The 13,520-nt window shown below is 37.4% G+C and overlaps 1 protein-coding gene and 1 long non-coding RNA gene across 6 annotated transcripts in view; one reads left to right on the plus strand and one right to left on the minus strand.

Moving 5' to 3' along the window:
* hspa12a (heat shock protein 12A) overlaps positions 1-10,282 on the minus strand; it is a 59,201-nt gene extending 48,919 nt beyond the window's left edge. For both annotated transcript variants that reach the window (XM_055172243.2, XM_055172240.2), the window contains exon 1: positions 9,958-10,282. In XM_055172243.2, the coding sequence (XP_055028218.1) occupies positions 9,958-10,000 (43 nt within the window). In that variant the 5' untranslated portion in view covers positions 10,001-10,282. The remainder of the gene's footprint in view (positions 1-9,957) is intronic.
* On the plus strand, positions 39-9,275 carry LOC129450115 (uncharacterized). 4 transcript variants are annotated; one of them, XR_012370430.1, is made up of 7 exons: positions 39-694; positions 1,480-1,610; positions 3,517-3,588; positions 3,684-3,825; positions 4,315-4,387; positions 5,187-5,311; positions 7,560-9,275. It is a non-coding gene; the product is annotated as an uncharacterized lncRNA (long non-coding RNA). The 4 variants fall into 4 exon arrangements; XR_012370432.1 differs by lacking the exon at positions 39-694 and adding an exon at positions 737-933; XR_012370431.1 differs by lacking the exon at positions 39-694 and adding an exon at positions 1,049-1,365.
* Positions 10,283-13,520: the final 3,238 nt, after the last annotated feature.

Consider the following 13,520-nt stretch of genomic DNA (forward strand, 5'->3'; position numbering starts at 1 on the left):
TACAACAAATAATGATAAACAACAATACACTCTAAAAAATGCTGGGTTGTTTCTGTAAACACATTGTTGGGTTGTTTATGCTGGGTCAAAATTCTGGGTTGTTTGGAGTACTTTAAACACACTGTTGGGTTGCTCATGCTGGGTCAAATGAAATGTAGTGGGTAATTTACAAATGAACACATGGTTGGGTAAATTTGACCCAGCAAATGGTTTATTTTCCTTTCATTGGCTGGCCGTTTCTCAAGGCAGCCTTCACAATGTTCAAAATATTATCATTTAAATATTACCAAATGTAGTTTTAAGAGTTTTTTAGGCGACAATGTATGTGTGTAAAGTTCAAAACTTCGATCGGTTTTTGAAGATAGCGTATATTTAAAAATGTGCTCCAACGATGTCGAAGCTTCGAGATTCAGGCAATCACTGGGCGCTCTGCGCTGATGTACCCGCCCAACACAGCCTCACCTCGGCACGTCATTCTGGAAATCACCGCTGGCTGTAATGTCTCTGTAGTGTTTAGAACGGCGGATTTATTTCATTTCGGGTCTCATAAATCTATTATTTGTTCCTTGCCAAGTCCGAATTAAGTTACGTTACTGTAAGGATGCAAGTTCTGCCATTTTTTGTCGAACTTTCTGGAGGACTTCATTTCCTCTGAAGCGAGGTGCACGCCACTCAAAGCGGGCAGTATTTTATGGTAAGTTCATGTCAATTTTTATATTATAAATGTTGTAGTTGTGGTAGGGGCAAGCTCATTGCTATTTTCATTCGCTTTTCCACAGATATGGGGGTAACGTTATTGTATGTAGGCTATGTTTGATAAAGTGCGTTTCATATTTAATCCAGAACGAGGATCGTAAGTGGTTTCGGAAGCGCGTTGTCACAGTAACACAATTTCAGCGTAGTAGTGCGCTTAGCTATGTGGTGTGAACTAAGGTAATTTATTTTTTATATAAATTGCTTGTTATCAGACATAATCTACTCTCAGTTGACTTTTGTCAATAATTATATGCGAAGTCTACCGGAAGTTTAAAAGTAGTTCGGATCACAAAAGCCTGTTTATGGCCGTTTCTGCCTGCAGCCTTCGGAGGCCGCATTTGTTAGTGTTTGGAGTCGTATTTGTAAGCTGCATACGTCATTATGACTGTCTTATTATAAAGTTGACTATTATTAACTGTAAACTGTTGTAATATGCTTATGACTTGCGAACGTAATGCTCAGTTAACTTAAATAAACAAGGCTTGATGACGTATACAGCCTGCATATGCGACCTCCGCAGGCTGCAACCTTCAGATTGAGAAACGGCCTATGTATGTTGTTGCTGAAACGAAACCATCCCGTTAGCACACTTGTAATTCCGGTCCGGAGGTAAACATAATATTCACTACAGTTGTGTGCGGAAAGTATGTTGGCACATCTTATAGTTGTCAGAGGAAGCGATGGGGGCACGTTTAATGACAGTGTCTTCTGTTTCTGTCAAAGCCAGGATCATTTTGAAAAACAAACACCTGGTTGGGTTATTTTGACCCAGCAATTGGTTTATTAATTGCCGCACTTTCTGGATTCTTCGCTTCTGACTGGATCACGCTACTCGGACCAGGCGGTATTTCATGGTGAGTTAATGTGAATTTTTACTTATTTTTGTAAGAAGTTGTCGTAGGACAAAGCATATTTCATTGTTCAGAATACATGCTTTGATGTGGGGGAGTGGGGTTAATGTTTTTTATTCTGTGCCAACAGTTGTTATGAGAAACATGCCTCATCGTTAAGTCGTAGTCGAGCTATATCTGCATTCTTTTGAAATATTCAGTAAGTTATACGTTGTAAATTAATCACTAAAATCGTATTCATCTATGAATAATTTAAAATTCGAAAGGGGGATTCGTGTTTCATATTAAATCTAGACGGAGCGCTGTAAATTACCCCTTGCCGTCACACGTTAAATCCTGAGGTAAATTAACAGTCAGAAATATACACTGACGTTCATGTTCACCATAGTTTTGTTTTGTATTTAGTTACAAGGCGAAAACACGTTTCGTATTAAATCCACAAGTATAGCTACTTATTTTAAATCGGGCGGGAAACTAGACTCAATAATAGTGAGTTGTGTGTGGAAAGTATTAGGGGAGTTTGATTGACAGGTGCCTGACCAATCATAACACTGATATTATTTGCCCCCGTTGCAATTCGCCATTTTGGCCGACAATCAAACCACAAAGTAGAGTTACACCGACTGCACGCTGAAGTATGTGATTTTAAAGGGACACTCCACTTCAACCAAAAATTCAACCTAAATGGGCGTGGACGCTGTGAGAAGAAAGGTGATGAGTGGGCAGGGCAACTTATATAGTGTAACAAATATTAAGATTAACTAGGAATAGCAGTAGGCCTATTACAAAAATAATTAAACTGAATATAATATTTTATTTAAACAAAGGTCAAGTAAAACTGTTATAGTTGAAATAAGAGCGTGTTTGAAGATAAGGAAAAGTCCTCAGGACATATCAAAGTCAACCTGCCTCCCGAAGCTTTCCTGAGCAAATTCAGTTGATGGTGAGTCTAGCCCTGACAGCATCGCTGGGAAAATCATCCAACGTATTTACAGAGTGTGCGTAATGGCGCAGTCACATTTACTTTACTATACAGAACCGTATCCATGTGTGATCCTGAGCCCACTACTACAGCCCGTGACGTTTATGCAATATGGAGTTTAAACCCGGAAGACAAAAATATCACAAAAAAAGCTAAAAATTAACTAGTTTTGACCTAATGTTCAAAATTAACAGATACTAACATTGTCTTCTATGATGTGCAACACAACTAACTCTTTAAACATCTAAAAAAGTGTTGGTTAGTGTTTCATGATGCTTTAAACATTTGATTCTTACCGTTTTGAAATCGATTAAGCCGCTCTCCGAGTCTGGCGCTACCACTTTTAGCATAGCTTGGCACAATTCATTGAATCTGATTAAACCATTTAGCATCGCGCTCAAAAATAAAAATAAGCAGAGTTTCAATATTTTTCCTATTTAAATACTTGACTCTTCTCTAGTTACATCGTGTACTAAGACTGACGGAAAATTTAAAGTTGCTATTTTCTAGGCAGATGGCTAGGAACTATACTCTCATTCTGGAGTAATATTCAAAGAATTTGCTGCCGTAACATGGCTGCATGTTTGCAGTGGTATGACGCAGTGCCCGAAAATAGTCCCCTGCTATTGAAAGATACTATAGGGACTGTTTTCGGCTGCTGTGTAATATCGTTGCGCCTCCTGCGGCCACGTTGCGGCGGCGGAGTCCTTGATTATTGCGCCAGTGTGAGAGTATAGTTCCTATCCTATTCAGTGGATTGTGCTAAGCTATGCTAAAAGTGGTAGCGCCGGAGACCGGCTGCTGAATTCCAAAACATTAAGAATCGAATGTTTAACTCCAGGGGAGCTGGGAAATTAGCATATTTTCAAAAAAAGTGGAGTGTCGCTTTAAATATTCTTTCTTGATTTTTGTTCAATCCACCAACAGAGTTCAGTAGAATCCACTGAATTGACCCCAACAGATCATATCACCATGACAGTGGAACTTTTTTCAGCCTTTGTAAGTATCGACTTTATTTGTATTGGATATTAACTGAATAAAATTTCAGTTCTAATGGACCTAAAAAGACATTGATGATTGTTCTGTTTTTATAGGCAGTTTGTCAGATTTTGGAAAGCACCCCTGAGAGGAAATCCGTATTAAACCGTTAAAGTGCAAGCAATTACCAACAAGCAGAGGAGGCTACTTGTGAGACTCCTTGCATCCCATCTGCTGGAAACCAATGGTGAAACCTGAGTATGTTACATTTAAATAAGCCTGCAAACATATAGTAGCAAGCAAATGCTTAGAAAACATAAATGACCATTCTCTTTTTTTATAGCGAGTCTTATAGGGGCGTACACACCAAACGCAAATTCAAAGATATGCGCAAGTAAATTACATACAAGTCAATGCAAGACACAAACTTGCGCTGGGTGATGCAAATGACGCGAATAGGGCGGTGTGATTGCCGCAAACAAGTGCTATTTGTTTCAAACTTATCTGCCACAATATATTCAACTCAAGTGGAAAATGCGCAGGACACAAAGTTAAATCTTGTAAGTAATCGTGAGTAAAGAGCTAGGAGCGCAATGCTTCAAGTGTGGTGTGTACGCAACATTAGTGTTTGAACATGAAAATACCAACATTATTTTTAAGTAAATTCTAAGTAAGATCACACAGGCTTCTGCAATAGCTTACCATATTGCATAAGTTCTTCATCAACTGCTGTTGTCTACATAACAGGCCATCATCAGACACTAAGAAGGCATGTGACAAGGCATTGGTGTATGAATTTCCTTGCCTGAAGGATATACAGGTAAAACTGAAACTTAATATTTACGCTTACACTTTTGGCACGGTTTTTGTGCTGAAATACTGCCAAAAGCATTGCAGGTCTGCAAACAGTGCCGTGCAATCAAACACAGTTTCATGAGCGGCAAATACGAATTAATCACGCATAATCTGTTTCTTTTTGTAAAATAAACCAGTTTTAAGTTTTATGTGTAAGTGACTTGTTGCGTACAGAGGGCAAAACAGTTTTCTCAAAAAACTAGGGGTAGGAATCGATTGGACCCTCATGAATCGATTCAGAATCGATTCTTGACATACTAATTTGCATATCTGTGACGTCATTCCATCACATTTGCTCTCAAAGCCAGGTTAATGTTTGTGCTTTTGCTACTAGTCTCTGAACTGTCATATATGTATATAAGAATGACATTATTTATCCCTTAGTTGCATTAAAGTACAGTATATGTCCTGTTTCTTATGTAAGACATTAAAACCAGTAAAAATAGTAATTAAACGTGACATATTAATTCTATATGTTAACAGGCATTAACTTCCACGAACTGAGTAACGTTAGGCGTCTAATCATCATCATTATACACAGTGATTGGCAGTATTACTGTATTTATATAATGCAGCGCACCCAGCGACTGAATAACAAACTATGTGCATATTTTTATGTTGGCCACGCTTCAGACAAGCCTTCCCGTCAAGCTTTGACCCTTTCGCCCCGTGTGAATGCACCTTTATTGTTTCTCTTTTCTTTGTTATTTACAGCAAACCATTTAAATGTTATTGAAACACTGTATTTGCTCAAAATTATTTAGCTGCTAAAGGGGAAACAGCACTGAAGATGCCAACTCTGCTAGCTCCATCCATTTACAGGGGAGGAGGAGAAGTCTTCAGACCTACCACTGTGGAGGCCCAGAGGTCCTTTATTGACATGCAACCTGTAAGTTTTTGCTTTAGTGTTTCTACTTTGAAAAGGGTGGATGTTAGGGCTGTAACAATAAATCACGTGTCCTTTTAAAAAGACCTGTCTAAAATCGATTCTGAATCGCAAGGCTGCGATTCTGTGTTTCATGTGCAGCTTGTGCGTGTACTATGGGGTTTTGGTCAGTAGGAAGTCCTCATCAATCTAAAATTATTTTGAGTCGGAGTCGTTTATAACGTGCATTACAAAATTATTCAAAATATTCTTTATTATCATGAAAATACCTGAAACAATCTGAAGAACGGTGATATTCTTTAGACATTTCCTGGAATAGGGTTTGTAATGCTACTTCTTCTGTGGCACAATTGGAGTTTCTGCATGAGAGCGCCCTCTGGCTTTGGATGTGGCGGCATTTTACCGTAATTCATTCAAATTCATTCATTGAGAAATCGCGCATTTGCACGATTTATCGTTACAGTCCGTGGATGTTTGTAGTTATTGATATGTTTCGCATAATAGCCTGTAGGGGTGGCACGGTTCACAAAACACTTGGTTCGGTTCGTATCACGGTTTTATGGTCACGGTTCTCGGTTCTGTACGGTTCTTGTTGTTTTTTTTTCTTTTAATTTTTTAACACTCCAGAAATGTATTATCTTATTAATGTATTAATTATCCATAATTTAGAATGCAGTATTAAAAAAGTTATATCATGTAATCATGCATTAACTGAATTTGACTTAGCACATTATTAGGACCATCTCTGAGGAAAGCCAGGTGAGATTTTTATACAGCAAGAGGGAAGACATTGATGATTTCAACATGCTTTACATTTATTTGGCAAAAAAATAGAATGTGTATTGCCATCTACATGAACTTATGTGCCTTTTTAGCACACAAAGATAACTTGCATTTATCAAAATGCCTACTTCAGTGTAGCTCTAAGATTTATCACCGAGAGGCTGCTTAAATACTGCAGAGTATATGTGGACGAGAGAGAAACATAAGTTTTACACCTGTAATATTTAAATCCGTCTCTTTTGTCCACTTTTGACCAATTCTGTCCTGATTACTTTGAGGGGCAATTTATGAAATAAGATCGCGCAACTTTCAAAAGCTAGCAAAATGAAACGCGGAAATCAGCCGCTTTCGTTTTATCAATGAAAGACTAAAAATAGCGCGGCAGAAGTCAGAAAAGAGGTAAAACATTGTGTTCAGTACCTCAGATCAGATAAATGGTCGGAGAGAAGGTGGTCTCCTGTGGCTGTTCGAACACATTCAGCCCATAGACTGCAGTTCTATCTATTGTTTTATATCCGCTGTCATCATAGGTAACATGAAATAAAAACTGTTTCCACACACCAAACTTATACGATGCTGGCGCATCCTCCAACCCCGGGCAGACTTCCTTAGTTCCCACTTGCCATTTCTAAACGTAACATGACATGCAGCACTCACTCTCCACACCAGTCACCTCTTCAACACGCTATCTGAGGTCACATACAGGGCACGAGGCTACATACATTGCGCATGCCATGAACCATTGAACCGTGCGGCGCACACACGCTCCGAACCGAGACAAGTGAACCGAACAGTTCAGATTTTTTTCATGAACCGTGCCACCCCTAAAATGATAATAAATCCATGATTTACTCACCCTCAAGCCATCCAAGATGCATATATCTATTTATCGGATGATCACATTTTTATTTTTTATTTTTAGAAAATGTTCTAGCTTTGAGAGTGTACGCACTTTGCAGTCTTTGCTGATGCTCTGTGCCTCCGCATTTGTCTTACGTCACAAATAAAAGTGCGTAGACTACGCTAATACTCTCTCCTGAATGCAGAGGCGTGGTGTTACCAGAAGCTATTTATCTTAGTTTGTAAAGTTTTAAATATGGATATTTCTATCACAAAACCGCATGGATTACCCTCAGAAGGCCTTTGTTTATCCTCATGGAGCCGGATGGATTACTTTTGTAAAGAATGGATGCACAATCTTTATGCTTGAGGTGTTTTAACTAAAATCTTTTAATTGTCTTCTAATTATAGTTTCACTGTAATATTAAGATAATATTACATGTATTGTGATTATATTAATAATCCATAATATCATAATATGAGCAGTGGAATATACTACTTAATTACTAGAACTATTTTAATAAAAAAGTTTGAATGAATGTTTGCAGTTATTTTATTTGTATTTTTTGATACTTTCACAAAAATGCTTGACTTAAATCATCACTAAGTTGTGGTGTGTACTCAACAGGTGGGGACCAACATGGTGGAATATCTGCAAAATCAGAGATGTTGCACGTTTTGTGACTTGGGGACGAGCCAAGAAGGACCTGCCAGACCTTTGCCATTGTTGGAGGCAATGCCTCTGAGACAAACTCTTTGGTGAAGGATGTTGATAAGTTTTTTTTTGTCTTTGATGTTAACTACACAAAGCAATAGGTGTGTTCGACTTCATGCAGCGCTGCGCAGACCGATCGGCAGGTGACTTGAAGCAGTGCATTTTGGTTAGTACTTTTGTCCGACTTCAGCTGGCGCTGCAGGCACGTGACTGTGTCATATGGTTTTTAAGTACCGCGAGAGCGTTTCGAGAGTAGCCAGCTGGCTCAGCCGGTGCAGCTTCTCCAGAGCGGCTGCCCGGAGTTGTGATGACGTAACAGCTTTACTTGATTGGTCGCTTCATTGATGACAACGATCACGTGCGTTTCAAGTTTAATCCAACCTTTAGTTTCACTAATAAACATTATAAATTCATGTTTTAAAACAGGAAAAAAACACTTTAATATCCTAAAATATGTTATATTGTGTCGTGTAATAAAATAAAAATGAAAATAACAAACTCTATTGGTATTTTAATAATATAGGCTTGTTTCCCGTTATTTTCGGGTATACAGTTTAAGCAGCAATTAAAATATTCGATATAAAATGTTTCTGGTTGCAACTTTTTATCAAAAGGTTTGTTTTTATCAAATTCAGCATCTAATTCACTTAATTTGCGATTATAAACAAGGAAACACGGCGCACACGTCACTACGGCAAGCAGCAGGTGTCCGGCTTGACGGCTCCGTCTTCAGTTCCTCCCTCGACTGCAAGCGGCAAACCTCGTCGATCGGTCTGCGCAGCGCCGGATGATCTCGAACACACCTATTGTCTTCCCACCTGGGAGTTTCACCAGGATGCCATTTATCAGATTGATGGACATGAGTCCTCCTCTGTTAACATTTTGAGGACAACATTTAATCACTAATAATTAACTATTTCAGTGCTATGTTTGAAAGATTCGCCCACAATGCAATGCCAACAGGAGTTTACTTACAGGCTGTGAGGTCAAGTGGGAGGAATTATGATAATTTCGGTCTTGTCTACGTCACCAATCCCAGGAAGTAAACTGTTGCCTACAATCTGTGTTTGTTGTAGTCCAAGAAAAGAGATCACTCGCATTATCGTTTACTTTGGGGTTTGTACCTTTTGCATATCGTTAACATGAATTAATACACAATTACACACCAAAGGAAATGTAAAAATGTGAATCGGACCATAGCTGCTCTTTAAAAAAAAATTTGTTTCAGGGCTTCTTGTTTTTAATAACATTTTGATGAATGAAAATGTAAAGTAAATGAAATGCTAATCATCATAGTTTAAATATTAAGAGTTATAAAGTCCGTGGGGATTGTTTGATGTCATAATGGGGTTGTAACTTTTGTATTATACAAATATACAAAAATGTAATTAAAACATTGTATTAAATGTAAAAAAAAATTAAATGCAATTTAAATCACATTAACAGGGGCCTCTCAGTTTTGTTTTACAGGGGGTATTTGTTACATTTATTTTATATCTAACAATTTGTCACATTGGAATTTTAAGGTTCAATCTGACATTTTTGTCAAAATTCAGTTATTCACATATTTTTAATCTGTAACAATTTATTTACATTATGTGAAGTTATGTACATTTTTGGGATGTTTTTTAGAAAACAAAAAGGTTCTTTCCAGTAAAACAAATGGAATGAGACAGCAAGAGTGTTAATTTTACCCACTGGTTGTGTCAAATTAAATAACCCAGCACTTGAGTAACATTTAACCCAGCAAGAGTGTTAATTGTACCCACTGGTTGGGTCAAATTAAATAACCCAGCACTTGAGTAACATTTAACCCAGCAAGAGTGTTAATTGTACCCACTGGTTGGGTCAAATTAAATAACCCAGCACTTGAGTAACATTTAACCCAGCAAGAGTGTTAATTGTACCCACTGGTTGGGTCAAATTAAATAACCCAGCACTTGAGTAACATTTAACCCAGCAAGAGTGTTAATTGTACCCAAATGGTTGGGTCAAATGAACAACCCAGAATTCTGGGTTAAATGGTCTAACCCAGCAGTTGGGTCAAGCCAACCCAGCGCGTGTTCTGTCCAATAGTGACCCAGCAGTTGGGTTATGGTTGGGTTGTTTTTTAACCCAGCAGTTTTTAGAGTGTACGATCAAATACAGAAGGGGCTTTGTAAATTGTATTGATGTATTGTGAAACACAGCGCGATTACACAGTAATGATATCAGATGGGATCTGACGCTGTGGGCGTTGACAAAAGGAATGCAGCGTAGGATAACGGGATCAACTGCTCAAACTTTTTCTGCTAAATGGGAGTTCTCTTACCTGTTACGATGTTGTCTATCACCAGCTCTTTCTCAGTCGTCATCGTATTCTTCAAGTTTACGTATTTCGGTACAGATTCCGCTTAAATTTAAGACTTTGCGCGGGTCATTAGGTTCTTCACAGAAAGCGTGTAACTTCTGTCCTCACGCGTGCGTGCGCGCGCCTCCAGCGTCCTGTCGCCTCGTTTCGTCACCTACACTCTTTATCCCCCCAGAATTACTGCCTATGACTATTTAAGACCTCATGAATCGCATTTAAATGTTGTTCGTATTTGACCTACAGTTGGGCTTTCTTCTTCAGACTGTCCGACGTCCAGAGAAAGGAAGTGGACCGATCCAGACTTTCCGCCTGTTGGCTCGCCATCCCGCCCCGCCCTTCAGTCAGACTCCATGTGCAAGACTGATGAATACAGTAATAGAGTAAACACAGGCCACGACCGTGACTGTAGACTGGATGTAGTACAATATTTGTTTATGTGTTTATGCACAGTATTTCTGTTATATTCACTGCACTTAATTTTTTTATTATGAATATAAACTTAGTGTAGCCTACAAGGAGGAATGCAGTAGTATTATTAGCCTATAATAAAAGGTGCCCTGAAGTGTTTATTGCACTAGCTAGGTAGAACTGCATGCTAAATTATATTTGCGCCAAATAGGACTGTCACAATGATCAAATAATCGTCTCATCGGGATTGTTTGACCTTATCGCGATGATTTCAGATCACCGCAATTATTGCACATCTCTCTAAAAAACACAAGGGGGAGCAGCAGCGCCTGCATAAACGAGACCGTAAAAGATTACTTTTAAATATGTGTTGTGTATTAATATTTACTGCCAGGTAAACCTTGCAAAAATTTAATTAAATAATCACAACAATATGTGAAAATTATTTCATAAACAAAGGAAAAAAATTTGAGAATTAAATGTCAAAGCCCTAAAACAGGCAATTAATTGCCATAATCGACACATGACAGTTGATGTCATTGATATACGGTATGTGTTTGCTATATAGCCTACTTTTACACCAAAATCATTACTCATTATCATAACTCAGTCTCATTCAAGATTTGTATTCGTCACATACATGACTACATAGAGCATATAACCAGCAGTGAAATGTGAGTCAGGTTCGCTCCATGGACAGTGCAACTATTAAAGAATACATCACAAATGAAAATATACATAAATAGGCCTATAGGTATGAAATAATGAAATAAAAGTAAACAATAAAAATATAAGAATAAAATATATACAAAAAGATATATACCGTAGAATTAAATATAGAGCAGAACATAATGTGCATGAAAGTATACTGTAGTCTTAAATACACATCATAATCATTTTCACAGGTGTAACAGTAATTTTCACATTTGCATATAAACAGGCCAAAGTAGGACAAACATATTCTTTCTAAATCAGCAATCCAAGCTTCAGTGGACTAAAAATCAAATGGCAATTAAAAGAGAAAAGTAATAGATAGTAGGCTATTGGCCACCTCTGGGTCATAAAAAGGCCCAATGCCCCATCTAGTGGTCAGTCTGAATTTGACCCACAAGACCCTCACCCTGGAAACCATATAAGACTCTTAAATTAGATTATGACTTTCAATCAATTTAAAGTCCTTCTCTGAAACATTTTACAAGGGCATATTATCATTCAACCGTGTTCTGAAACCAAAGCATGAAAACAACCCAAAATATGATGTTCACAGAGTCATTGTTAGATTGTATTAATATATGCACAGTTAAATAAGAAATAGTAAGAAACATCAGAATCTATTTTGGTTTTGATATGTTAATCATAGATTTGAATCGTCTACACTTTGGCTACATTTTTTCATGGCTTGAACAAAAAGCCTTCACATTGCTCATTCAAGGCATTTTACTAAAAGAAAAAAGATCATGAGCCAGGCCCACGTAATGAATAATCAGATTGTACTGCTATCTATGCCAGATGTCCTAACCCTATAAACTTAAACATCTAAAGGACTTCAGATTTCTGTATGCAATAGACATATGCAAGAGTATATGCAGTAGAGTAGCCTACATACATGACTTTCCCAAACTTCTTATATTCAATCATGTTGTGATTTTAGAGTTAGTCAGTAAAGAGCCAGTTAATTTTTGTTCAAGGTTTAGTTTTGTGACTACTAATGCAACTAATTAAGTCCAAGATAGTCTATACATTATTTTTTACATAAGAAGAATTAATTATTTTTTTTAGAAAGCGAACACAACCAGCGTCACTAATGCAGACATTATTGGGACAGCATAAGTCCACAAGGGGGAAGTGTTCATACAGAGTGTCAAAATTGTTACAGCACTTGGTTATAGCAACATTTTAGTTCTAAGTTAACAAAAAAACTTTTAATAAATAAAATAATAAACCTAATAAACAATGATCGCTTTTAAAATAAATAATACAGGACTGGCTGAACTTCGATTGTATTGAAACGACGTTTCCTTTAAATTGATTGTTTGTAAACTGGAGCTAATGCCACACCCATTGTGTGCAAAACGTTATAGAGAGAAGCCGTTACAGTAACATAAGTTATGTTTTCCTCGATTACTCTCTTTTTAGGCCATGTACAGTTCAGAGCTTCACAATAAAAGTCCTGAAACGTTATTATAAAGATGCGTATAAATAGCACGAAGTGTAAAATTCGTGCAATACATACGCCAAATTCCACTTTGGCGTGATACGCCAGTCCTTCCCATTTACTTAAACGGTGCATCTTTTTTGTCGTTTTGTTTATTGGTTTCTCAATTTTTTTGCTATTTTTTTTTACCATTTTCGCTTGGGTTTAGGGTTAGAACAACTTTTTGTTATATAAAAATGACATCCTAACCCAAACCCCAACTCTAACCCCAACTCCAAGCGACCATGGCTTAAATATGGACAAAAACATGGAGAAACCTGTATATTAAATAACCTCATTAAGCAAATCTACAATCTAACCCTTAACCCAAGCGAAAATGGTTTAAAAAAGCAGAAAAAAATTGAGAAACCAATAAATAAAACGACCAAAAAAGATGCACCATTTAAGTGAATGGGAGGGACTGGCGTGTCATGTGCACGCCAAAGTGGAATTTGGCGTATGTATTGCGCGAGTTTTACAAATTCGTGCTATTTATACGCATCCTCAGGAGACTGGGTAGTTTAAGTACAGATCAAGAATTTTAACGTCTTTCTTCAACAAACGTTTGTTAAATAGACAGAAATATTTCATTTATTACACTGTCAGAAGATATAAAAAGGTTCAAAACGGTACATTTTCTGTGGCTAGGTTGGTACCCTCAAATGATCATTTTTATGGATAACATTGAAATTTTATACCTTTGGGCACAATATTATACCCAAAACCCTATAGGAACAATTTTGTACCAGTTAAATTTTAGGTGTACAAAACGGCACACAATAGATCCTTAAGGTACAGTAGGCCTAATGTAAATAGTAGCCTGTAAAGGTACAAAACGGTACCACCCCAGCGACAGAAAGGGTAAAGTTAGTATATTTCTGACAGTAGCCTATAACCTCTAGGCCAAAATAATTAAGTTTAA

This window comes from Misgurnus anguillicaudatus, chromosome 7 (genome assembly GCF_027580225.2).
Source record: "Misgurnus anguillicaudatus chromosome 7, ASM2758022v2, whole genome shotgun sequence".
NCBI classification, from domain to species: domain Eukaryota; kingdom Metazoa; phylum Chordata; class Actinopteri; order Cypriniformes; family Cobitidae; genus Misgurnus; species Misgurnus anguillicaudatus.